Source organism: Onychostoma macrolepis, chromosome 24, assembly GCF_012432095.1.
Source record: "Onychostoma macrolepis isolate SWU-2019 chromosome 24, ASM1243209v1, whole genome shotgun sequence".
NCBI classification, from domain to species: Eukaryota; Metazoa; Chordata; class Actinopteri; order Cypriniformes; family Cyprinidae; genus Onychostoma; species Onychostoma macrolepis.
The window spans coordinates 16,222,493-16,247,047 of record NC_081178.1 but is presented as its reverse complement, the minus strand read 5'-3'; the positions used below and the strand labels follow the sequence as shown (position 1 = coordinate 16,247,047).

General features: G+C 36.4%; 1 protein-coding gene and 1 long non-coding RNA gene across 6 annotated transcripts; one reads left to right on the top strand and one right to left on the bottom strand.

The window, feature by feature from the left end:
* Positions 1 to 161: 161 nt before the first annotated feature.
* Positions 162 to 9,338, bottom strand: LOC131533468 (sialic acid-binding Ig-like lectin 13). Of its 3 annotated transcripts, none has more exons than XM_058765804.1 (9): positions 7,401 to 7,533; positions 7,007 to 7,133; positions 5,419 to 5,495; positions 4,563 to 4,967; positions 2,978 to 3,298; positions 2,552 to 2,815; positions 2,348 to 2,456; positions 2,095 to 2,152; positions 162 to 484 (listed from the first exon to the last, which is right to left on the bottom strand). In XM_058765804.1, exons 3-9 carry the CDS (start codon positions 5,483 to 5,485, stop codon positions 212 to 214), a joined length of 1,497 nt encoding a protein of 498 aa, XP_058621787.1. In that variant the 5' UTR covers positions 5,486 to 5,495; positions 7,007 to 7,133; positions 7,401 to 7,533; the 3' UTR covers positions 162 to 211. The 3 variants fall into 3 exon arrangements, with proteins under 3 accessions (XP_058621787.1, XP_058621789.1, XP_058621788.1); XM_058765806.1 differs by having other exon boundaries at positions 2,348 to 2,438; XM_058765805.1 differs by lacking the exons at positions 7,007 to 7,133; positions 7,401 to 7,533 and adding an exon at positions 9,314 to 9,338.
* Positions 9,339 to 19,660: 10,322 nt separating this feature from the next.
* On the top strand, positions 19,661 to 23,297 carry LOC131533357 (uncharacterized). Of its 3 annotated transcripts, none has more exons than XR_009269091.1 (7): positions 19,661 to 19,948; positions 20,572 to 20,822; positions 20,922 to 21,038; positions 21,728 to 21,832; positions 21,965 to 22,099; positions 22,220 to 22,284; positions 22,360 to 23,297. It is a non-coding gene; the product is annotated as an uncharacterized LOC131533357 (long non-coding RNA). The 3 variants fall into 3 exon arrangements; XR_009269090.1 differs by having other exon boundaries at positions 19,666 to 19,948; positions 21,732 to 21,827; XR_009269089.1 differs by having other exon boundaries at positions 19,667 to 19,948; positions 21,728 to 21,827.
* Positions 23,298 to 24,555: the final 1,258 nt, after the last annotated feature.

Genomic DNA, 24,555 nt, shown 5'->3' with positions numbered 1-24,555 from the left:
AAAATGAAAATAATAATTTTTGGTAACGCTTTATGTTGATAGTCCCCTTTAGACATTCTACTGACAATAAGTAACTTTGCAGCTACATGTCAGTTTATTCCAATAACTGAATATTCTAAACTTATCCTCTGAGAGTTAGTTGACATGTTGTTGCAAAGGGTTTTATTATCAACAGAATGTCTAAAGGGGACCATCAAAATAAAGTGTAAACTTATTTTTTTACCTGAGCATAAATGTTTTCAGGCAGAACACTGATGGCTTTTGGTTTTTTGTGTAGCACGTGGACCTGTGCATATACTACATCTGAGCCTTCTTCACTGTTGTCTTCTTCTGTTGAATCTTTCTCTGTAATGTGGACGGTCTGAGAACTGAACTCAGTTTCACAGTCACGCACACTTTGATCATCACAGATCTTGTTGTCCTGGTTGGTTAAGGTGAGGACATTAACATAAGTGGAATTCCTGTCAATACTTTCATCCTGTGCCTAAAAATGTAAGACAAAAATATTTAGTGTATACCAGCATTTTAGTCACGACAGTTCTGGGAATAGTTTTAGCATGTTAAATGGATATAAAAATGTATGTTGATCTTGGAGCTGGGGGAGGTGGACAGATTCAGAGGAACTCTGACAATGTGCTGCAGGACCAGTTTACAGCACATGCTGAACCAGACTATTTAAATACTGAACAAGCAAGATTACTGACTGAAGAATCTGCAGAGGCCAATCAGCTTGTACCATGTAGTAAATTATGTGATTGCTAACAAATTGCATGTTAGGACCTATCAGCCTGCGCCATCTAGAGTTTGATGACTGAACTAGACATGTATAAAATTCTTGAACAAAAGAAGTAATTTTGTGGGTAGTTTTAGTTTGTTTATTGGACATCTGTTATTTAAAAAAAAAAAAAAAAAAACAATAAAATGAAATTAAATGCTGCATTTTTAAAAGGAAAATATTTTGTCAGTTGCTTTAAAGTGACACTTTCATTGTCATGTCATACTAAATCATTAACATATTTATGATTTGTGTTGACATGCATTACACAAGTCTTTCCACATCTTTTACTATGTTCAGACTGCAAGCAAAAGTGAACAAAATGTTTTTGCTCATATGTGGCACAGATCTGTTTTTCCTAACTGTGATGAGGAATCGGCAGAGTTAGAATCCATTTGCGGCTTTATTGTAAAAGATTGTAGAGTAAAAAAGAGGCGAGGGTCAATCACCGGCGACAGGTATACACAGGGCAGAGCAAACTCGTAATGTGAACAGCACAAACCACATGGAATCAGATTTATTCGATTCTGATTTGGGCCACATCCATATGGTACTAAATCAGATACAGGTTTGATGTTTTGCAATGCAACCTCAGTCTGAACCGTTAACAGGCTTTAGGGATAGGGACAAGAAATATCCCAATAAGGCACCATACATTTACACTGAATATGTTGTTATTGCTGCATACTGATTTATAACATACTACAACACACTGAGGTGCAAATAGTATCTGCCACTTATTCATTATTGGGTGTCCCTTATTTCCCAATAGTGAAGATGGCAACCCTGTTTGAAAAAAGGCAGACCAGAAAACCAAAACTCAATTTTGTTTCTGACTGACATGCAATTCGCTTACCACTCAGCCAATTTTGTCTCTCCTATCTTAACACATGAACTGAGCTGTGTTTTGATTGACAAGGTCCCTATGCAGTGTTCACTGCTCCCTTTTCCCTGAGCATGGAATAATCATTGCAGTTCACTTCACTTGATGAAGTGCATTCATTCAATACACCCTGCAATGTCATCACATTACAGATGAAACTGCATTTTAGAGAAGTTTTATTTAAATAAATCACAATTAAATATTAGAAAGTTACTGAATTAAGAGGGAATTAAGAGCCATTACTTTACATCAATGACAGTGATCTACAAAATATCTTTGTTGTTTGCTCAGTGGTGTGACTAGTGTTTGAGGAAACATGCTGCACTGTTTATAGTATGTAAAACATAAATGGAAACTGTTGGTTTGTTTCTTGCTGACTGTGAACTAAATAGTCATCAGTCCACTGAACCTTAAAACCAAGGAATAGTGCACACACCTGATTTAGGGAATCATTTTCTCCAACATTGTCTCCCCTGTGTGTCTTTTTCCTGGTCCTGTTAGTATAAATAAAGGATTAAACTGAAGAACATGACTGACTGGTCACTTTATGAAGTCAAACACTAGAAACTCTCTTATGTTTTAACTGTGGCTGATGCTTAAACTCAAGTAAAATGCTGAGTACATCTTAAAACTAACTGTTTCAAAATTACATTAACGATGATTAAGTAACTGTAAATGTAATTAAATACCTTGTACAAAATCCAATACCAGAGAGCATGAGCATTGCCACAATTCCTCCCACACAACCAGCGATCACAGTCATAGTGTGTCCATCTTGTCCTGTGTCATATGAAATGCCTGCAATTGGACCATAATGTTGTATTTCAAATAATCTTCATTGCTTTGGATATGCAAATGAGCTTGTTTTTTACATTTAGACTGCGTAAACTCACCTTCAGCTGTGAGCTGGAGCTCTGCTGATGACTGATTGCCGTGTTTATTCTGTGCTCTGCAGAAGTACAATCCTGTATTATTGTAATTTAGAATAAAATGAATCTTGTTTCCCCGAGCTATTAGCATCTCCTGTCCATGTTTGTACCAGGTGTAGTTCAAGTTATTTGATGGACTGGCTTTACTTCTGCAGGTCAAAGTCACATTAGTGCCAATGGAGACTGAATCAGATGGATCGACGGTGATGTGAGTTTCTTTTGGAGAAACTTTGACAAAAACACAAGCACAGACATGGGATAAAAGTGAAATCTTTGCATTAGACATTTCTGGGTAGCTGAGCATCAGATTCTATGTTTAAGCTGCACTTTTATGTGCATTTAAACAAGCACAGGGTTCTGTTAAATGAAATAAGCAGTCACATCTCTTACACAGGACTCGTAGCATCACGGTGCTCTTCACAGTTGAGGCATCAGGTGTATTTCTTGGATATGTAGCAGTGCAGGTGATGTTCTTTTTGTGATCTTTGTATGAAGCTTTGAAGGTCACGTATGAAAACACTGACTGGGTTTTATCAGGTTTCTCCTGTAACTGTGTTGTAATGTTGGCAGATTCAGGGATGTTAGACCAGGATATTGTAGGAGGTTGTTTGGGGCAGGGGGCTTCAGCAGAGCAGCTCAGATTGACTGTAGTTCCTTCCATCCTTCCTTTTTCCAGATCAGTGGGTTTCAGTTCAGGAAGTTGTGTTGAATCTACAGAATAAATTATTGTATGTAATATTTAAATTTGTGTGGATTCATCTATTTATTTATTATTTATTTCAGATATTTTTGCCCTTTCACCCAAAAATTTAATTTGCTGTTAATTTACTCATCCTCAGGCCATCCAAGATGTACGTAGGTGTCATTTTTTCTTCAGCAGAACAATAAAGAAGACTTTTAGCTGAAACTGTGGTTCTTGGTGATTCATAAAATGCAAGACAGCAGTTGCCCATTTTAAAAAATAAAAAAGCATATCAAGGAGCACAAAATTAATAGGCCCTAAACTCTTAAAAATAATGGTGCTTCACGATGCCATAGAAGAACCTTTTCGTCTAAATGGTTCCATAAAGAACCTTTAACATCTGAAGAACCTTTCTGTTTCACAAAAGGTTCTTTGTGGTGAAAGTAGGTTCTTCAGATTATAAAAAGGTAAGAAAGAGATGGTTCTTTAAAGAACCTTTAACTGAATGGTTCTTTGTTGAACCGAAAATGGTTCTTCTATGGCATTGCTGTGAAGAACCTTGTGAAGCACCTTTATTTTTAAGAGTGATATATCTGTGGTTCCTGACAATATACTGTGGCCTTATGAAGCGAAACAGTTGGTTTGTGCAAGAAACAGAAAATTATTTTAAAACATTATTACCTGTAATTCATAGCCTCAGGGAAATGGAGAAATCTGATTCTTTCAGACCGATTTGATGAACTGCAGCTAGTTCACCAAAAAGAACTGATTAAAAAGAATGATTTGTTCAGGAACCGGACATCACTCCTGACCATTTACCTGAGGCTATGGATTACAGGTAATAATGTTGCAAATAATGTTCAGTTTCTCGCACACACCGATCGTTTTGCTTCATAAGAGGGGAAAGTCGTGGCCTAATGCTTAAGCTCTCTAATAATAAGCTCTCTATTCACCCTTCCCTGCAGTAATAGCTGGTATCTACGACTTAGAGATTCAAGCTACGGATGGGGCTTATATTGGTTTTGTTAAATAAATATATCTTGAGTCTTAATTTCACCTCCCGAGTCTTTCTGGTAGAACTTGTGATTATTTCAAGGATATGCGATGACTGAATTAAAACTTATTTGACAAAAAAAAATATATATTCTTTACTGTTCTACTGAAGAAAAAAGTCACCTACGGATGGCCTGAGGGTGAGTAAATTAACAGCAAACCAATTTTTGGGTGAACTATCCCTTTAAGTGAAGACCTTATAAAAAAGCATATTGTAGAGACAATGGAGATGACGTTTACCTCTGACGGTGATCCTTACAGTCTTGCTTGAATCTGTTGAATCAGCTGGTTTGGGGAATGTTGCTCTGAACACATCTGGCTCCATTTCCAGTCTGAAGTAATAGATGTCTGAATGATTCTTCATGATGTTATAGAAGACAGTTGTGCAGTTCCTCTTATTGAGATCTCCAGTCAACAGTATGTCACTGAATCCTCTAATGATGTTTTCACTGCTATTAAAAGCTATAAAACTGTCTTTGCTAGCATGCTGTGGTGTGTTTTTTAGCCAGATCCCATAAATAAAACGCGACCTGTTACGTTTGTCCTCAAAACCAGAGACGCTGAATGTGCAAGGAATCTGCACACAAGAGCCTGTCAGAGCTGTTACTGTCCGAGGCATCACAGCAGAGTAGATATTATTATCAGCTGCAAGACAAAACCAAAAAATAAAATCATCAGTGCATTAGTCACATGAAGAGAATGGATCATTTATTTATTTATCTAATAATTTACTCGTTCTCAAGTTCCTCCAAACCTATGGCTTTCTTTCTATGTTCATATTCATACTAAAAAAGCGTACTGACATAAGGTAGTCAAGCCACATAAAGGACACAACAGCACCATAACAGTAATTATGACTTATATATGACTTGTGTCCTACATTCAAAGACTTCTGAAGCCACGTGATAGCTTTATCTGAGGAACAGACAGAAATGACAGTCTTTGCTCGATACATTTTCTCCTTTTTTTTTTTTCTCCTTTGCTGATCACATGCCTGTCCACTATTTTGTCTCGGGTCGTTACATCAGTAGTGGTTCTGCTGGTAAATAGTGTGATATTTGTCATCGAAAATAAACTTAGAATAATATGGACCAACCTGAGTGAGTGTGTAGAAACACAGAGCTGAGGATAATGATGAAGGATGTTATATGGAGCACGAACATTTCTGGAGCTCTGAAACAAACACAGGAAAGAAAATACATTTATGTATAGCAGGTAAAATAAGTATTGAACACATCACCATTTTTCTCAGTAAATATATTTCTAAAGGTGCTGTTGACATGAAATTTTAACCAGATGTCAGTAACAATCCAAGTAATCCATACATACAAAGAAAGCAAAGTAAATAAATTCAGAAATTAAGTTCTGTGTAATAAAGTGGAATGACACAGGGAAAAAGTGTTGAACACATGAAGAAACGGAGGTGCAAAAAGGTATGGAAAGCCAAGACACCAACTGAAATCTATCAGTAATTAGAAAGCAATCCTTTGTCAGTTAAAATGAATATTATCTGGTTCAGTCCCAATTGATGACCTATAAAAGGTGTCTCATTACCAACGTGTCACACAAGAAACATTTCATGATGGGTAAAAGCAAAGAGCTCTCTCAAGACCTTCGCAACCTTATTGTTTCAAAACATACTGATGGCATTGGTTACAGAAGGACTTCTATACTTCTGAATGTTCCAGTGAGCACTGCTGGGGCCATAATCTGGAAGAGGAAAGAACATCATTTCACCATAAACCGGCCACGACCAGGTGCTCCTCGCAAGATTTCTGACAGAGGAGTGAAAAGAATTATCAGAAGAGTTGTCCAAGAGCCAAGGATCGCTTGTGGAGAGCTTCAGAAAGACCTGGAATTAGCAAGTACAATTGTTTCAAAGAAAACATTAAGTAATGCACTCCACCGCCGTGGCCTGTATGCACGCTCACCATGCAAGGCTCTATTGCTGAAGAACAAGCATGTTGAAGCTCGTTTAAAGTTTGCTGCACAACATTTAGACAAGCCTGTGAAATACTGGGAGAATATAATCTGGTCAGATGAGACAAAAATTGTCAAATGGCACTGCACCTCACCCCAAAACATCATGGTGTAGCACTGGCAAAATTCTTATAATTGAAGGAAGGATGAATGGAAAAATGTACCAAGACATTCTTGATGAAAATCTGCTGCCATCTACCAGGATGATGAAGATGAAATGAGGGTAATATTTCAGTAAGTGTGTTCAATACTTTCCCCCTGGGTAATTCCATTTTATTACACAGAACATAATTTCTAAACTTATTTGTTTTGTTTTCTTTGTATATATGGATTACTTGGGTTGTTACCGACATCTGGTGAAAATTTCATGTCAGCAGCACCTTTAGAAATATATTTACTGAGAAAAATGGTGACATGTTCAATACTTATTTTACCCGCTGTATATTTCTGCCAAAAAATATACAACAAATAGTTTTTACTCTGTCCACAACTGTAATCCATGAACTGCGCCTTATACTTATGCGTTAATACTAAAGAAATTTCAGCTTTACGTTTAAGAGTTAATAGTCAATGCAAACTGCAGATTCTCCCATCCTCGATTAATATCTTTATAAAATGAATAAGCATTGTTATGAACTTTCTGTACAACATTTTTCTAATGATTAATATTTAAAATCGGTCAGTTTGCAAGAGAAAAGCCTTACCTCAGAGCAATGCAGTCAAAGAAAAGCAGAAGTTCATGAAGATGTCTTCCTCTCTATGAGATCTTACTGACGTGAAATACCATGACTACCTCCCAGCAGCACTACAGGATGAGATATGAATCTCATTCTGTGATTAAACACCCATGTTTGAAGAATAAAGAAGAAAGACAATGCACAAAAAATAAATTGAAGAATTTACAATTCTTCTAAGTTCTTCCACTTGACAATTAAAATTAATTGTAGAATATAAGTGTGACATCAAAATCACGCTGACACTCATTCAGCTGAGCTGAATTAAAGTGCTTTCGCACACTCATTCATTGCATATCATTGTATTATCTATATTATCTATGCCAACTGAAACATTCTGAAACTGCTTGTTTGTAATACTAACCGATTAAGAGCACATCTATTGACTGCAGAGGAGCTTTTGTTGTCTTTGTGCTCATTGTAGCTGATACAAAAGTTAGCAACAGTGCAACCCACAAATTAACAGTTTTTTTAACGGCATGCTACCAGAGTGCTTGTCAAAGTCTAGACTATTTATAATCTTGCATTACAAAAGGAACTACAGCTTATACGCATTTTAAACGTATCGTCCTTTAGTCTCTTTAAACATGACTTTAGTGATGTGATGTACCACTGACCGACTCATTAGAGCAAGAAATGCCTTTCTGTATTCAATTTCTGAATTTAAAACTGTATTCTGAGAAAATACTTTACTGTGACTTTCATTTGTATTTTTTTTATATAACATGTCAGGTGGTGTAAAGTTTAACCAATAACCAGTCAACAGAAGGTCTCTAAATAAGCAATTACAAAGATAATGACAGCTAATAGACATAAATTATAACACAATATTAATGTTTAAAATAAACATGCATTTTTCAGCATTAGTTCTCACAAGGAAAGGCATTGAAGAACAGCTCATCTGTGTCACTTTGTGATGCAGTAGTTCTGCAGCTTTGAGATGTCAGTCTCTTTATAATAGACGATAAGCGTTTCATCATCAGAAATGATCTATTCAGATATTTTTCAGTAAGCAGATTGTATATTTGAGCACATACTAACACAGCTGAGTATACTGTATTTCTGTGTATTCGTCATGTTTGAAGATTGTTTCTGTGATGCAGTAGTTCTGCTGCTTTGAGATGTCAGTCTCTTCGTAATACACGATGAGTGTTTCATCATCAGAAATCATCTGTTCATTGATCATGTCCCTGGCAATGCTGACACAATGAACGTCAGTGTTATTAACCTGTGCACAAAGAAAACTGATTTCAAACATCTTTTAAACAATAAGCAGAATAAATGAAATATTTTATATCAACAACAGAGTGTGTAAAATTTATGATGTTAACATTTTTATACAAATAATCTAAAAGCTTATAGGAGCATTTCTGAATTCCAAGATAGTTGGACAAAATTAAACAATCATAAACATACCCAAGCCGAAGGATCCTTCCCATTGTCACTGGGTTTGTTGAAGGTTTTTGTCCTAATAAGGCTGTGAGGAAGGTCAGAATGTTTTTAGGCACACTTTTGTTTTCTCAGCAGCCTATAAATGCCACATAATTATATTCAAACTAACTTTACAAACTTTACAAAAGTTTAAATGGGTAATAACGACAGAAATATGTTGCAAAACTGTTTGATTGTTAATAAAATTGAAAAGAACACTTGTCTGATTTCTGAAAAGCAGAAAATTTTCGTATCTTAGATGGTTACAAATCCCATCATGCAATTATTTGACTCAAGATTGACATTAAAATATTACATTTAAAAAAAAAATTGATAAAAATAAATTTGCAACATCAGTGAACGCATTATATTCTCATAAATGGAAACAATTCTTTTTGCACAGAGTGAGGAAACAAAGAATTCAACTAAGAATGACTTGTTTAACCACATGTGCACGACTGAAGGGCTTTGTAATAGTTTGTAAATCACTGTGAGGTCAAACACTAACAACTCAGTTTCATATGTTTTAACTGTGGCTGATGCTTAAACTAACACAAGCACAATGTTGAGTACATCTTAAAATATCCTGTTTCAAAATTACAACTGTTAAGATATGTTATGAGTAAATACAACTAAATTTACCTGGTACAAAAACCAATAGCAGAGAGTGAGAGCACTGCTACAATTCCTCCCACACAACCAGAAATCATATGCATAGATGGTCCATCTTGTCCTGTGTCATATGAAACACTCATAACCGGGCCAGAATGTTGACTTTCAAATAATCTTCATTGCTATAGATCCATAAATTACTTTGTTCTTTACATTTAAACTGTGTAAACTCACCTTCATCTGTGAGCCGGACCTCTTCTGATGACTGTTTTCCATGTTTATTCTGTGCAATGCAGAAGTATGATGCTATTTGATCATGAGTTAAATTAATCTTCTTTCCCCAAGCTATAGGCGTCTCCTCTCCACGTTTGTACCAGGTGTAGTTCAAGTCATTTGATGGATTGGCTTTGCTTTTGCAGGTCAAAGTCACATTAGTGCCAACAGATGGAGTAATGATGATGTGAGTTTCTTTTGGAGGAACTTTAAAAGAAACACAAGTAGAGTAAACTGATACCTGATCCTAAATTATAGCTATGACTTATTCATTTAATCGCATCAAGAATTACGAGAAACACAAGACTACTCCAAATCTCTTACACAGGACTCGTAGCATCACGGTGCTCTTCACAGTTGAGGCATCAGGTGTATTTCTTGGATATGTAGCAGTGCAGGTGATGTTCTTTTTGTGATCTTTGTATAAAGCTTTGAAGGTCACGTATGAAAACACTGACTGGGTTTTATCAGGTTTCTCCTGTAACTGTGTTGTAATGTGAGCAGATTCAGGGATGTTAGACCAGGATATTGTAGGAGGTTGTTTGGGGCAGGGGGCTTCAGCAGAGCAGCTCAGATTGACTGTAGTTCCCTCCATCACATACTGTAGCTCACTGGGATTCAGTTCAGGAGGTTGTGGTGAATCTAAAGAAATGATTGTAGTTCGTCATTAAGAAATTAACGATGCTAGTTTATAGTAATATGAAAATAAGAAATTAAATTTAAGTTACTTACAAGTGAAGGAAAGCATAAAAACCTGTATGTTTAAGGCAGTGCGATTTACCTCTGACATTGATCCTCACAGTCTTGCTTGAATCATCTGTACTGGGGTTAAATGTTGCTCTGAACACATTTGGCTCCATTTGCAGTCTGAAGTAATAGAGGTCTGAATGATTCTTCATGATGTTATAGAAGACAGTTGTGCAGTTCCTCTTATTGAGATCTCCAGTCATCTGTATGTCACTGAATCCTCTAATAATGTTTTCACTGCTGTTAAAAGCTATAAAGCTATATAAGTCTTTGTTTTCATACTGTGATATCTTTTTTTAGCCAGATCCCATAAATAGATTTTGTTCTGTTACGTTTGTCCTCAAAATTAGAGATGTTGAATGTGCAAGGAATCTGCACACAAGAGCCTGTCAGAGCTGTTACTGTCTGAGGCATCACAGCAGAGTAGATATTATCAGCTGGAAGATAAAAAACACAATTATGACTTAAACCTTAGAAAAGTAAAGCTCTTAAAAGGAAAGTTCACTCCAAAATAAAACTTCTATAAAAAAAATGTACACTCCAAACCTGTATAATATTCGTTATTTTGTGTAACCTAGAAATTAAATTCATTTTTCAACAGAAGTGTACTAATAGATTGCTAATAGATTATATTTTCATTGAAAATTATATGAGGGTAAAATGGACCAACTTGAGTGAGTGTGTAGAAACACAGAGCAGATGATAATGAAGGGCGTGATCTGCAGCACAGACATCACTGGAGATCTGACTAAAAAAAAAAAAAATACTAAATATACTTGAGGCTAAAAAAAGCAAGCAATGAATAGTATACCCTCAGCTTGTCATGAACTTTATGTTTAGAACATTTTTCTAATGATTCATATTTTAAAAGCGGTTTGTTTGCAAGAGAAAAGCCTCACCTCGGAGTAGTGCAGTCAAAGAACAGCAGAAGTTCATGAAGACGTGATGGCTTGCTTATTTGGGGATGCTTGACTGATTGAACAGAAACTATTGGAAGAGAGCTGAACTGGATGATGACATCACTGAATCATCAATGAATTTACTTTAACTGAAAAATTACTCTTTTCACTATTTTCCTGTTTTACACTGTGCTTTGACACAATCTGTATTGTATAAAGCGTTATATAAACTAAGCTGACTTGACTTGATGTGATGTACAACTCCCCAGCAGTAAGTGTGAACTCACATTTCACGAGTTCACACTTACATATATTTAGCACGAGTAACGTAATGCATATTTGGCGAGTATGGTAATACATTGTTGGCGTGCTGTCCAGGGAAGGGCCCGAACCCAGAGTACCCCCCATAGTGTGGTGAGAACTTAGTGGTGATGGTGGAGAAGGGGTGTTGGAGGGATGCTGATTAACGTCAAATGAGTAGAGGTATGTCAGCTGTATTTATATCTGTGTATTGATTACTTGACTGCGTGCCACTTGTGTCTAGTTAGGCCATAAAGCCATAAACAAATATTGTGCAAATAAACTCAAACACAATAAAAATGTTTATTAATCAAAATATGTTATTGATATTAGTGATAAATGTAAGCATTTGCACACTCACACACTGACTATCACTGTGCACTCTGTGTTCTTGCTTTTTCTAACTTTTTTCTGTGCTCATCAATACAACTAACCATGCAGCACCTACTGAACACAGAGGAGCTTCTGTGTATATTGTAACTGGTGACTGCAACTACCAAACCACACAATCTCACACCATCGAGCACAGGATATTGTGTAGAACTCTATTTATATTCTTATGTGCAAAATTAGGTCATAAGTGCCATGTGCTATGGAAAAGATGGCACCGGTGTACGTGGCATGCCGTCTGGCCTCTCTGCCCTCTCTTGGATTTTATGTTCATTACAGAAACTTGGATTAAGGTTGGTGATCTGAGTCCTTTCTCTGACTTGGTTCCAGCAGGCTGCACATTTTTTAATTTGTCCCGCTCTTCAGGCCGCGGGGGGCAGTCTAGCGGTAATTTTAAAAAACAGTTTTAGTATCCACTGTCGTCCTATTCCATCTGCTGTTTACAGTAGCTTTGAAGTACAGTTGTTGCGACTGGGATGGAATGATCCTGTTTTGTTAGCTCTGGTGTATCGGCCCCCTCACCTAGTTAAAGACTTTATAAATAAATGTACTGCTTTTATGGGTGATTGCATAACAAAGTATAATGATATTCTTCTGCTAGGTGATTTTAATACACATGTGTGCTGTCAGTCTAAACCTCTGGAAATGGAGTTTCTAAGTCTCATTGATTCATTCAGTATGGTTCAGTGGGTGAAAGATCCTACACATACACACGGACATGCTTTGGACTTGGTTTTTTCTCATGGTTTTTCTATTACTGATGCTCAGGTTTTTGATACTTTGCTCTCAGATCATATGCCTGTATTATTTACGTTGCCTTTCTCTCAGTTAAGTTCAAGCATTACTCCTACTGTACTGACTTCTCAAACACCTTTAACAAAGTGTGCTTGTCTATGTCCCTGGAGTCACTTTTGCCTGACTTGGATGCTGAACAGCATCTTAGTCTGTTTAATACTGCCTGTTCAGAGGTTTTGAATAACATTGCTCCTCTTAAACCTAAGTCTAAACCTAAAACTGAACCATGGCTCAATGATAACATCCGCTCTCTGAGGCAAGCTTGTAGTAGAGCTGAACGAAAATGGAAAAAGGACAAATTGCAAATTTCATATGAAATGCTTAAAGACTGTTTTGCTACTTTTCAGAAAGCAGTGAAATCCACTAAGTCTAAGTATTTTTCTAATTTAATTACAAAGAATCATCATAGCTCTAAAGCCTTATTTTCTGTTATAAATTCTGTGTTAAATCCTCCTGTAAATGTGATTTCAAATCCTTCAGTGTGATTATGTGAAGGTTTCTCAAGGTTTTTCTGTGATAAGATTATTACTCTGAGATCTCAGTTGCAACCACTTGTGGTAACACTTTATTTTGATGATCCCTTTTGAACATTCTGTTGACACTAAACTTTTGGACTTAATAATGTTGCAATTACATGTCAACAAACTCTCATAAGACTATTAGTAGACTGTCTACTTCATATCTACTAACTCCTTATTGTGTTGGTCTCCCAACATATATTCTACTGACTATAAGTAACTTTGCAAGAACGTGTCAACTTAATCTAACCCTAACCCTACCAGCCAACTAATACACTACTAACCATCTAATGAGAGTCAGTAGAAATGTAGGTGTAACATTACTTATAGTCAATAGAATGTGTTAAAGGTACCATCAAAATAAAGTGAAACCCCACTTGCTAATGTTTCACCTGAATTTTTCTGCTCTTCAGCCATATGGAGTGATTTTGATCCAGTTTCTCTCCAGTCTCTCAAAGAAACTATCGATCATTTGAAACATGTATTTTAAAACAAATTTTTCGACTCGGTTGGCCCTAGTTTGGTGTCGTTTCTGAATAAATGTCTAGTTTCAGGGACTATACCTGATAGCCTCAAAGAGGCTACTGTGACTCCTCTTCTTAAGAAACCTTCTCTTGATGCTAGTAATTTTAATAATTTTCGACCCATCTCATATCTTCCATTTATTACAAAAGCACTCGAGAAAACTGTGTTTATTCAAATTCAGTCTTTCCTTAGTGCAAATCATATTTTTAAAACCTTCCAGTCTGCTTTTAAGCCTCTGCATAGCACAGAGTCTGCTTTATTACGGGTCCTTAATGATATTATATTGGCGACTGACTCTGGTGACTCTGTTACTGTATCCTAATTCTATTAGACTTAACCTCAGCTTTTGATACAGTTGATCATAAAACTCTTTTATCTCGACTAGAATATTTTGTGGGCATCCGGGGAGCTGTTCTTTGCTGATTCAAATCATGTTTAACAAATAGAAGTTTCTCTGTCAGATTGGGCAATTCATTGCCTGCTAAACTTTCCTGTGGAGTGCCGCAGGGTTCTATTCTCGCACCTATACTTTTTTCTTTGTATTTACTTCCTTTGGGCTCTATTTTCAGAAAGCATGGTGTATCATTTCACTGCTATGTGGATGATACCCAAATTTATCTACCTCTGAAACAAAATAAACATGCTGCTCTGGAATCTCTTTTTGCATGTCTGGATGAAGTGAAAACGTGGTTCTCTCAAAATTTTCTATGTCTGAATGAATCAAAAACCGAGGTTTTAGTCTTTGGTCCTAGTGAAAATTCAGGGAGCAGAAGTATCGATCTGGACTACCTTGCTCCTTTTACTTCTTCCTGTATTAAGAACCTAGGTGTTTTCTGGGATCAGAGTCTTACATTTGATAAACAAATAAATGTGGTTATTAGTTCCTGTTTTTTCCAGCTGCGTTTTCTCTCCGAAATTAAATCTTTTCTCTCTGTGAAAACTTTAGAGATTGCTATCCATGCGCTCATTACAACTCGCTTGGATTACTGCAACTCTCTCTATATCGGCATTTCTAAATCTTCCATTGCTCATCTACAATTAGTACAAAATGCCGCTGCTAAATTCCTCAAAGGACACCGTAAATTTGATCACGTTACTCCAATTCTGAAATTGTTACATTGGTTACCTATGCATCTCAGAATTGAGTTCAAAATTCTTCTCTATATTTATAAATCTATAAATAATCTGGCACCGAGCTATCTATCTGATCAACTTCATCCATACAATCCTACTCTAAATCTGAGGTCTGGTGATCAAAGACTTCTCTCTGTCCCCAGATCACGGTTAATGCATAGAGGGGACAGAGCCTTTGCAGTTGCTGGCCCTAGGCTGTGGAACAGCCTTCCAGCCTATATCAGATCTTTAACTGTTTATAAATCATCTCTTAAAACCTATTTATTTTCTTTGGCTTTTAATTCACTGTGAGTTTATGGTATGAATCTGTGGGTTGTCCTGTGTTTTTATGTCTTTGTCTGTTCAGCACTTTGGTCAGCCGTGCTTGCTGTTTTTAAATGTACTATATAAATAAAGCAAACTTGAAACTTGAACATAAAAAACACCGAACCATAAAAGTGTCCAGAGGTGTATTTTTTTTGTGTTCACTCCACTGATCTACATTGAACAAAATTATAAACGCAACACTTTTGTTTTTGCCCCCATTTTTCATGAGCTGAACTCAAAGATCTAAGACTTTTTCTATGTACACAAAAGGCCTATTTCTCTCAAATTTTGTTCACAAATCTGTCTAAATCTGTGTTAGTGAGCACTTCTCCTTTGCTGAGATACTCCATCCACCTCACAGGTGTGGCATATCAAGATGCTGATTGAGTGCCGGTGAGTATGCTGTAGTGTTGCTTTTGTCAACGAAAATTATGACTAAATATCGTCTTCAACGAACCTTTATCACGTGACGAAAACGAGACGAGACGGAACGTAAATGCTGGTCATGTGAGGATGACTATAATTAAATGAATAATGCAATATTGTTGACGAATAAAAACGAGACTAAATGTGGTTTACAAAATAAAAACTATGCTAAAATGTCTTTCGTTGACCAAAACGAGACGAAACAAAATTTTATAACGTTATTTCGTCTCATTTAGTCGCGTTATTATTATTATTTTGCAGTATTTCTCTTTCCTGTGTCTCACTTCCTGTGTCCGAGAGCTTGACAGAATTACCAGCCCGAGTCCCTCTCAAATCCGTCTTTTTTCCTCCTTCTCCCAAATCAGATTATACCGTTTCAGCTATTAAAATAGTTCAGTTTTGTATGTAATGGCAAAGTGATTATATTTCGTTTCGTTTTTTTATTAAGTTAATTTAGAAAAACGTTTGGAGCATTTTTTTGTTCGTTAAATAAGTTTTCTCAAAGTAAGGAAGCGGTCAGACTAGCAGACTGATCAGCCATGTTTGATCAATTTAACCTTCTCAAATCATCATGAATTGCCTAAAATAAAATCCATAGATATAGTAAAACAGTTCAAGCATATAACAATGTTTAAACGTTAAACCTAGATAAATGTGCGCTGCATCAGTAGTTTGTGCGGAGAGCGGATGCTATGGAGGCACCAGCGCAATCAATTGCATTTTTTTTTTCAATGGAAACAATCTACACTGTAATTAATTATTGCTCATAAAAGTAAGCGTAATACATCATTCGTAACTGTAAAGGGTCTACTTTTATCTGTGTGCACTCACAATATCAACAAAACGTTTTATAAAATATAGAAAATAATTTGCCTGATAAATATATCTATAGAAAGCTTTAAATTACTACTTAACGAAATAAATCAAATCGAAAACAAAAACTCTTTCATTATAATCCGTGAAGATGCAGTTCCCTCTAAAGGCGCGTCTAATGAGATGTCGAGTCAGGATCTTCATCTTTGCGACACTGACACAGAAAACACTAGTTTATTAGTAAGTAATTCAATTATCTCCTTACTATTTCCCCGGACACATTCATGGTAATTACTTTTGCTGGGGCTTTACGGCTTTATTGCGTGTATTTGAGCGCAGAACTCTTCAGCTGCGCTGCTGGCTCTCTGCTGCCGCGGGACACTAAACACCGTCGAGCCGCTCTTCACAGTCGCGGCACGGTCTCGTGTTGTTTCCACCAGCACCGCAATTTTTTTTATCACTAATTGATGGATGTCTAAAATCTAAAAATAAGGAGAAGCCTAAAACAGGCCCGAGGCCCGGCCCTTGAGGCGTAAAAAAGTAGGGGCCGGGCTGAAATGCAGGGCTCTAGCGTTCCTCTCGGTAGAAATCACGTTTCCCCTTCGGGCTTATACTATATTGACTGGGTTAAATAGAATTGCATTACTAAAAAGAGACTAAAATACAATTTTCATTGACTAAAACTAGACTAAAATGTCATTTTTCGTCGAGTAAAACTAGACGAAAATAGTCATGGATAATTCTGACTAAAATAAGACTAAAATGCTCAGACTTTTAGCTGACTGAACCTTGACTAGACTAAAAAGAGTATGAACGTGACTAAAACTAATAAAAACTAAAATGACAGCTTCACACAAAGACTAGACTAAAACTAAAATTAAAACGGGCCGCCAAAAACAACACTAGTATGCTGGCCATGCAAGAACTGGGATGTTTTCAGCTTCCAGGAATTGTGTACAGATCCTTGCAACACGGGGCCTTGCATTATCATGCTGCAACATGAGGTGATGGTCGTGGATGAATGGCACAACAATGGGCCTCAGGATCTCGTCACGGTATCTCTGTGCATTCAAAATGCCATCAATAAAATGCACCTGTGTTCGTTGTCCATAACATACGCCTGCCCATACCATAACCCCACCGCCACCATGGGCCACTCGATCCACACCGTTGACATCAGCAAACCGCTCACCCACACTGTACAGTGAAAACCGGGATTCATCCGTGAAGAGAACACCTCTCCAGAGTGCCAGACGCCATCGAATGTGAGCATTTGCCCACTCAATTCGGTTACGACGATGAGCATTCAGGTCGAGACCCAGATGAGGACGACGAGCATGCAGATGAGCTTCCCTGAGATGGTTTATGACAGTTTGTGCAGAAATTATTTGGTTATGCAAACCGATTGTTGCAGCAGCTGTCCGGGTGGCTGGTCTCAGATGATCTTGGAGGTGAAGATGCTGGATGTGGAGGTCCTGGGCTGGTGTGGTTACACGTGGTCTGCGGTTGTGAGGCTGTACTGCCAAATTCTCTGAAACGCCTTTGGAGACGGCTTATGGTAGAGAAATGAAAATTCAATTCACGGGCAACAGTTCTGGTGGACTTTCCTGCAGTCAGCATGCCAATTGCACGCTCCCTCAAAATGTGCGAATTCTACACTAAAAATACACGTCAATCAAAATACTTAACTGTGTAGTTTGAATTAATGTTAGATTTTAGGCAGCTGAAACTGTTTAACCAATAACCAGTCAACAGTATTATTTTTTTTATTTTAAAATATTTTATCTAGGTCACATTAACCACAAGGATAAAACAAAGGATATAAGCCACTATGATAGAAATTATTTTATCACAAAAAAGCTTCAAATAAATGAATTTACAGTATCAGCATCAAGAAAACACATTGAAGGAGAGTCCATGAGCATTTACTATAACTTAATTACTAAATAGCAAACTTGTGTTTGATGTTGTCAGTGATATTGTTTCATGTTTGATGTCAAATTCCAAGGAAAACTGTAGGCTTTGATCCCTATAGCAAACAGAAACTTTTAATGAAAAAAAAAGAAAAAGTAACAACTGAAAATATCCTGGTTGCAAAAGTGTACACACAATCTGGTTCTAACAATTTCTCCCCACTCTTCTTTCCCAAAGACCATTAGACTGATCACACTGCCAGAGGATCTTCTGTGTACAGCCTTCTTCAGTCCAGTCTACAGGTGTTTTTGACTGGATTTACCCTGACCACCATGGCAAGCATCACAGTTTAAAGGAAACTTTTGTATTTGTCCTCAGCACAAATTTGTTTTTTGTAAACAGTATAAAATACATAATTATTTTTAATGACTTAAACATCTTGTAAAAATGAAAATAATTATTTTGGTAACACTTTGTTGATAGTCCCCTTTAGACATTCTACTGACAATAAGTAACTTTGCAGCTACATGTCAGTTTATTCCAATAACTGAATATTCTAAACTTTGATCATCTCACACTTTGATCATCACAGATCTTGTTGTCCTGGTTGGTTAAGGTGAGGACATTAACATAAGTGGAATTCCTGTCAATACTTTCATCCTGTGCCTAAAAATGAAAGACAAAAATATTTAGTGTATACCAGCATTTCAGTCATGACAATTCTGTGAATAGTTTTAGCATGTTAAATGGATATAAAAATGTATGTTGATCTTGGAGCTGGGGGAGGTGGACAGATTCAGAGGAACTCTGACAATGTGCTGCAGGACCAGTTTACAGCACATGCTGAACCAGACTATTTAAATACTGAACAAGCAAGATTACTGACTGAAGAATCTGCAGAGGCCAATCAGCTTGTACCATGTAGTAAATTATGTGATTGCTAACAAATTGCATGTTAGGACCTATCAGCCTGCGCCATCTAGAGTTTGATGACTGAACTAGACATGTATAAAATTCTTGAACAAAAGAAGTAATTTTGTGGGTAGTTTTAGTTTGTTTATTGGACATCTGTCATTTAAAAAAAAAAAACAACAACATTAAAATGAAATTAAATGCATTTTAGAGAAGTTTTATTTAAATAAATCACAATTAAATATTAGAAAGTTACTGAATTAAGAGCCATTACTTTACATCCATGACAGTGATCTACAAAATATCTTTGTTGTTTGCTCAGTGGTGCGACTAGTGTTTGAGGAAACATGCTGCACTGTTTATAGTATGTATAAAACATAAATGGAAACTGTTGGTTTGTTTTTTGCTGACTGTGAACTAAAAGTCATCAGTCCACTGAACCTTAAAACCAAGGAATAGTGCACACACCTGATTTAGGGAATCATTTTCTCCAACATTGTCTCCCCTGTGTGTTTAAGTCCTCCAACTCATACGACAGTAAAGGTCGTTTGTCACTATCCTCAAATACGACCCATACGAGCGTTCCCTAGATTAGCGCCCCTACCGGCAACAGGAGATGCTACAGATACTTTCGCCTAAATGCATTGTGGGTTTCTTTTAAAATGCTTGCTATTTGCGTTTTAAACTCTCCCGCCTATTCGAAGTGTTTTATTGCTAAAAAGATATGGATTTTAGATAACTGCAAGACACGTACAGGTAGAGTTTCCACCCGTCTCGTAAAGTAACGTTAGTCGATCGTCCCGTGTTTATGAATGAAATTATGTCGTGTTTCAAATCGACACTGTACACTGTTTGTCCCATTATTTCAACATGTTTGACGTTCAGATCATTCAAGTGGACCCTGCCAGCATTATAAAGTTAGTTTTCATTGTGATATTTGTTTGAAATTAGCCTGTGGTTGGAAAGTGATCATGTAAAAGTTCACACATTTACCATGTTTTTACCATAGTTACGTAGTTTTAATGTGGTATTTGTAGTTAAAAACACAGTATCCACAACACTTACCTTGTTTTACCACAGTAACTGTTTTTACTGTGTACTATTTGTAGTTAAAGCACAATAACACAACATTTACCATGTTTTTACCACAGTAACATAGTTTTAATGTGGTATTTGTAGTTAAAACACGGTATCCACAACACTTACTTTGTTTTACCACAGTAACTGTGTTTTTACTGTGTACTATTTGTAGTTAAAGCACAAAAACACAACATTTACCATGTTTTTACCACAGTAACATAGTTTTAATGTGGTATTTGTAGTTAAAACACGGTATCCACAACACTTACCTTGTTTTACCACAGTAACTGTGTTTTTACTGTGTACTATTTGTAGTTAAAGCACAAAAACACAACATTTACCATGTTTTTACCACAGTAACGTAGTTTTAATGTGGTATTTGTAGTTAATCACATAACTTGCCATGCCTTTAATACTTTTATGTAAAAAAAATTTAATTCAATATTTTTTTGTCTTGCAGTTTCTTCAGATCACATACATCGATCCATCTCCTACAACAACCTTTAGTGTCCAACAGCTGTTTATCAGCAGCTCTCTCTCTCTCTCTCTCTCTCTCTCTCTCAGCTTTTCCTTGCCTATTTTTCTGAACTGTTATTCATAATTAATTTACACATTTTTGCTCTCTTCCTTTCTCTTTTTCATCATGGCATATTTTCAGAGCTCAGAATTGAATTTTGATCGGTTATGTCAAAAAGCTGCTAATATTAACAGGTAACTTGTACTGGAAGCTCCCAGTGCTGAACTTGAAGAAGCTGCCAGGGAGGCTAAAGTCCTTCAAAGGTTCAACATTTTCTGTTTTCTTTGTTTCAGCTAAAAAGGAAGGCCTGTCGAACTCTTGTCTTGTCTTGTTTGTGGAGAGGGATGAATTTGGCCATCTTGTGTGTTTATGGAGAAGACCAAAAGCTGCAAAGGCAAACATTTCCAATGGTACGTCTGTGTTGGTCTTAACCCTTTGACTGAACTTTACGGCAGTTACATTTTGCACAGCATTTGATGTTTCTTAAACTTTGGTTTATATATCCCACGGCCCCATCAGGAAGAGCCCTCAACAAAGTCTTACGCTGTCCGTGTTGATTTTTATTGAACACATCTGTCTAAGCAAGAGTCTGGAAATGCTAGTTTAACTTGTCACGTGACAAATCAGATCTTCAATTAATTTGGCCAAATCAGATCACTATATATACTATAATGAGAACTACTGTATTTTAGCATCCACACCAACAAATGATAAAGTTCAGTTTATTATTATACACGCTGCAGTTAAGTTGTTGTCTGCCACTTTAAATGCTCAAGCTCTTTAAAGTTTTTATTGTTCATCAGCTGGAAAATTAATTCCAATTATATTGTTCCTCTGTCTTTTTAAATGTTAAAAAATTGAAAATTTATTCTGATGATATTGTTACTCTGTCATTAAATGTTAAATAGCTGCGGTATAGACTCATGTTTAAAATAATTCATATTAATATAGCTTGATACAGCTTTTTCTAAAAAAAACTTTTTCCTCTCATTTCGTTAAACTTAAACGCACAATTCTTTCTTTGCCTATTTCTCTTCATTCCTTTACTCCCTCACTCACTCACTCACTCACTCACACATTCTTTTTGCTCTGTTGTAAGGCAGAAACAGAGAGCTTGCATGATGGCCTTTTTCAGTTTTGTCAACTGAACGGCTACTAGTGAGGGTCAGCAAGTTTTTGTCATGATGAGCCCTCGCCAGGTAAGGTTTGTAGAAAATTATAATCAATATTTATTCATCAAATCCTGAATGAACTTAAATATATCTGTCTTAATTTATATGTTTAACCAACAGCAGTAATTAAACATGGGGTCAACAGATATTTTCTTGTTTTACAGCCAAAATGGAAGACCAAAAACACAAAGAAAATCAATCACAGCAAGCCAGTCAAACCAGTCCTGTTGGGAATGAACATGGTCTTCTTGTGCCCAAACAGAGAAGACCGAGAACTGAAAATTTGCACATTTCCATTGGTGTGTATGTATTCAAGAAATACAGTTAAATGTAGTACAGCATTTGATGTTGATCTCTCAAAGGACTCTTCAAGTCAGCAGTTATTATTTTTCACATACACATCTTTTTTTTTTTCATAGCTCCTAGAATGAGCAAATCAGCTGTGCATCATCTCTGGAATTTGGGCAGGAAATGACCGAATATGGTGAGTACTGACACCTGCACCTATTCACCAAAACTATTTCTCTGGAGTTATCATTGACTTATTGTTTGTTTGAAGGAGGATGAAGCCAGTTGATGAAGATACCAATTCAGTGGCCACCAAGTGCTGCACTGCTGCCTGAACCCATCAGATATCTGCTGTGAAGACTGCATTCACGAACAGCTCTACTGCGACAGCTCAGATGTTACGGCCCATAAAAGATACTTACCAACTGAACAACTGCAAGATAGTGGTGGAGGGATTTTTTTAACTACAAGAAGAGTCAAGTTTTAAATAGGACAAATATCGAAACTCTTTGGTCATTTTTGAACGCGATGCTACTGGTCTAATCGGATTCAATGATCTATGCTAAGCTATGCTAAAAGTGCTATCGCCAGACCCGGAGAGCGGCTGAATGGATTCCAAAACGGTAAAACTCAACTTATTAACTCTGGGGGAGTTGGAGAATGAGCCTATTTCCAAAAAAAGTGGAGTGTTCCTTTAAGGATGGTGTTTGGTACATACACCATTTAATTTTGTAAACAATACATATAATTACCATGATTGTTTTAATTAAGACATTATCATTAGGTCATATTAATGAAGGCTGAAAGATGCATTAGAAGAGAATGCATGAAGTAAATTGCTACAAGCACTTCATGCATACCTGAGGATGATTTACCAGGGAAAGATCAACATGAATATTATAATGAAGATGAGCATGTACATTACTGATGTCCAACACTTGAGTAGGACAAAGATGCAATTTATTTGACAAGAGTTTTACAAATTCAAGGTCTTTTATGCTATGATTCTTGGCAATGCACGAATTGTATGACTTTGCACATAAACTACACACTGTCTGTACCTTGTCTTACTGAATGACACATTGGCGTAATACTGTAATAGTACAATGAAGTGTCACAATATGTATTGGTTGTTTAATTTGGTGTCTTTGTTTACTGTCAGCACTGTATTTTTGTTCTTGATCTAATTAAATAAATGGAGTCCGTTCCAAATGGCGATTTTTGGGGTCCATTCTTATTCTAACTATGACTTGCCACAACTTACATAATGGCAAGTTGTTGAAAAGACAATCTAAAATAAATTTTCAGACATAAATGCAACTCAACACAGTTTGTTGTCCATAATGAGAATAGATCTGTGTATGTTTTGCAGCCCTTCAATCCCCAGGGGCGCAGCAGAGACCCCTGGAAGAGCAGAAGAATGTAACATTTCAAATGTCTGTAAATCAAAGTCTGATTATAGTATCAAACTGAAAATTGGCAAGACAACTGTTTGTGCTATGTTCACTAAATAATGTTGGACACAGTTTTCAAACATATATGGAAAGGTGGTATAAAGGTGTTTAAAAAAGTGCTCTTAGTAAAATGCCAAATTTCAGCCTGTCTCTTAAATATGTCATAGATGTTTGCACAGTGAACATGATTAGATATCCCTTTGTTCAAAAAAGATTGTATTTTCCCCCATTTCATTAAACATTTTAAACTACATTACCCATAAGCCTCTGCCATTCTATCTATTGAACGCAAAAAAACTATTTGTAGTTCAATGAAGTTATGCTTAGGGTTAGGATCTCAGTAAAGAGGTGATTTCTCACGAAATAGCGAGACTTAATTGTTAAAAGGTATTACTGACTCATTAATAACAGCAAAACGTACTTTGCAACATTAAGCGTTTTTTAATTTGGGTTAAAAGATAGTCCAATCACAGTGAGTTCTGCGAGTGCCAAGGGCACTTCAAAGCCAATGGCAACCCAGTTGAGCAGAGGCGTCACACTTACTTGTCCATATGGTCATCTATGACAGGATCTTTTGGGTTCTTGTGGTGAATGGACCGATAATAAGATAAAGATTTATTTGTCTCCACTCAATATAAAACTGCAACAACAGATTGCATCGTGTGGTTAACCTAATTAAGCAATAGATTTGTTGATTACAGTGATTTTTTTAAACAAGGGTGTAATGGTTTCCATTGTATACATTGTTTACACTAACATTAATTAATATACAATATTTAAACTCAAAGGTTTGCATATACTTTCATTTGCTTACAAAAAAACTACAACTCTCATAATTATTCAAACAACATCAATTTTGCTTCTGTAACATTTACAGTGTATTTATAGTGTATTAAAGGCATACAATTAATTACTTCTGTATTTCCTGGAAACGGACCCTACAATCTTGCCAATCTTAGGTGTGCCAGTTGAACAATAGGAATAATAATAATAAAAATATGAATCACACACTT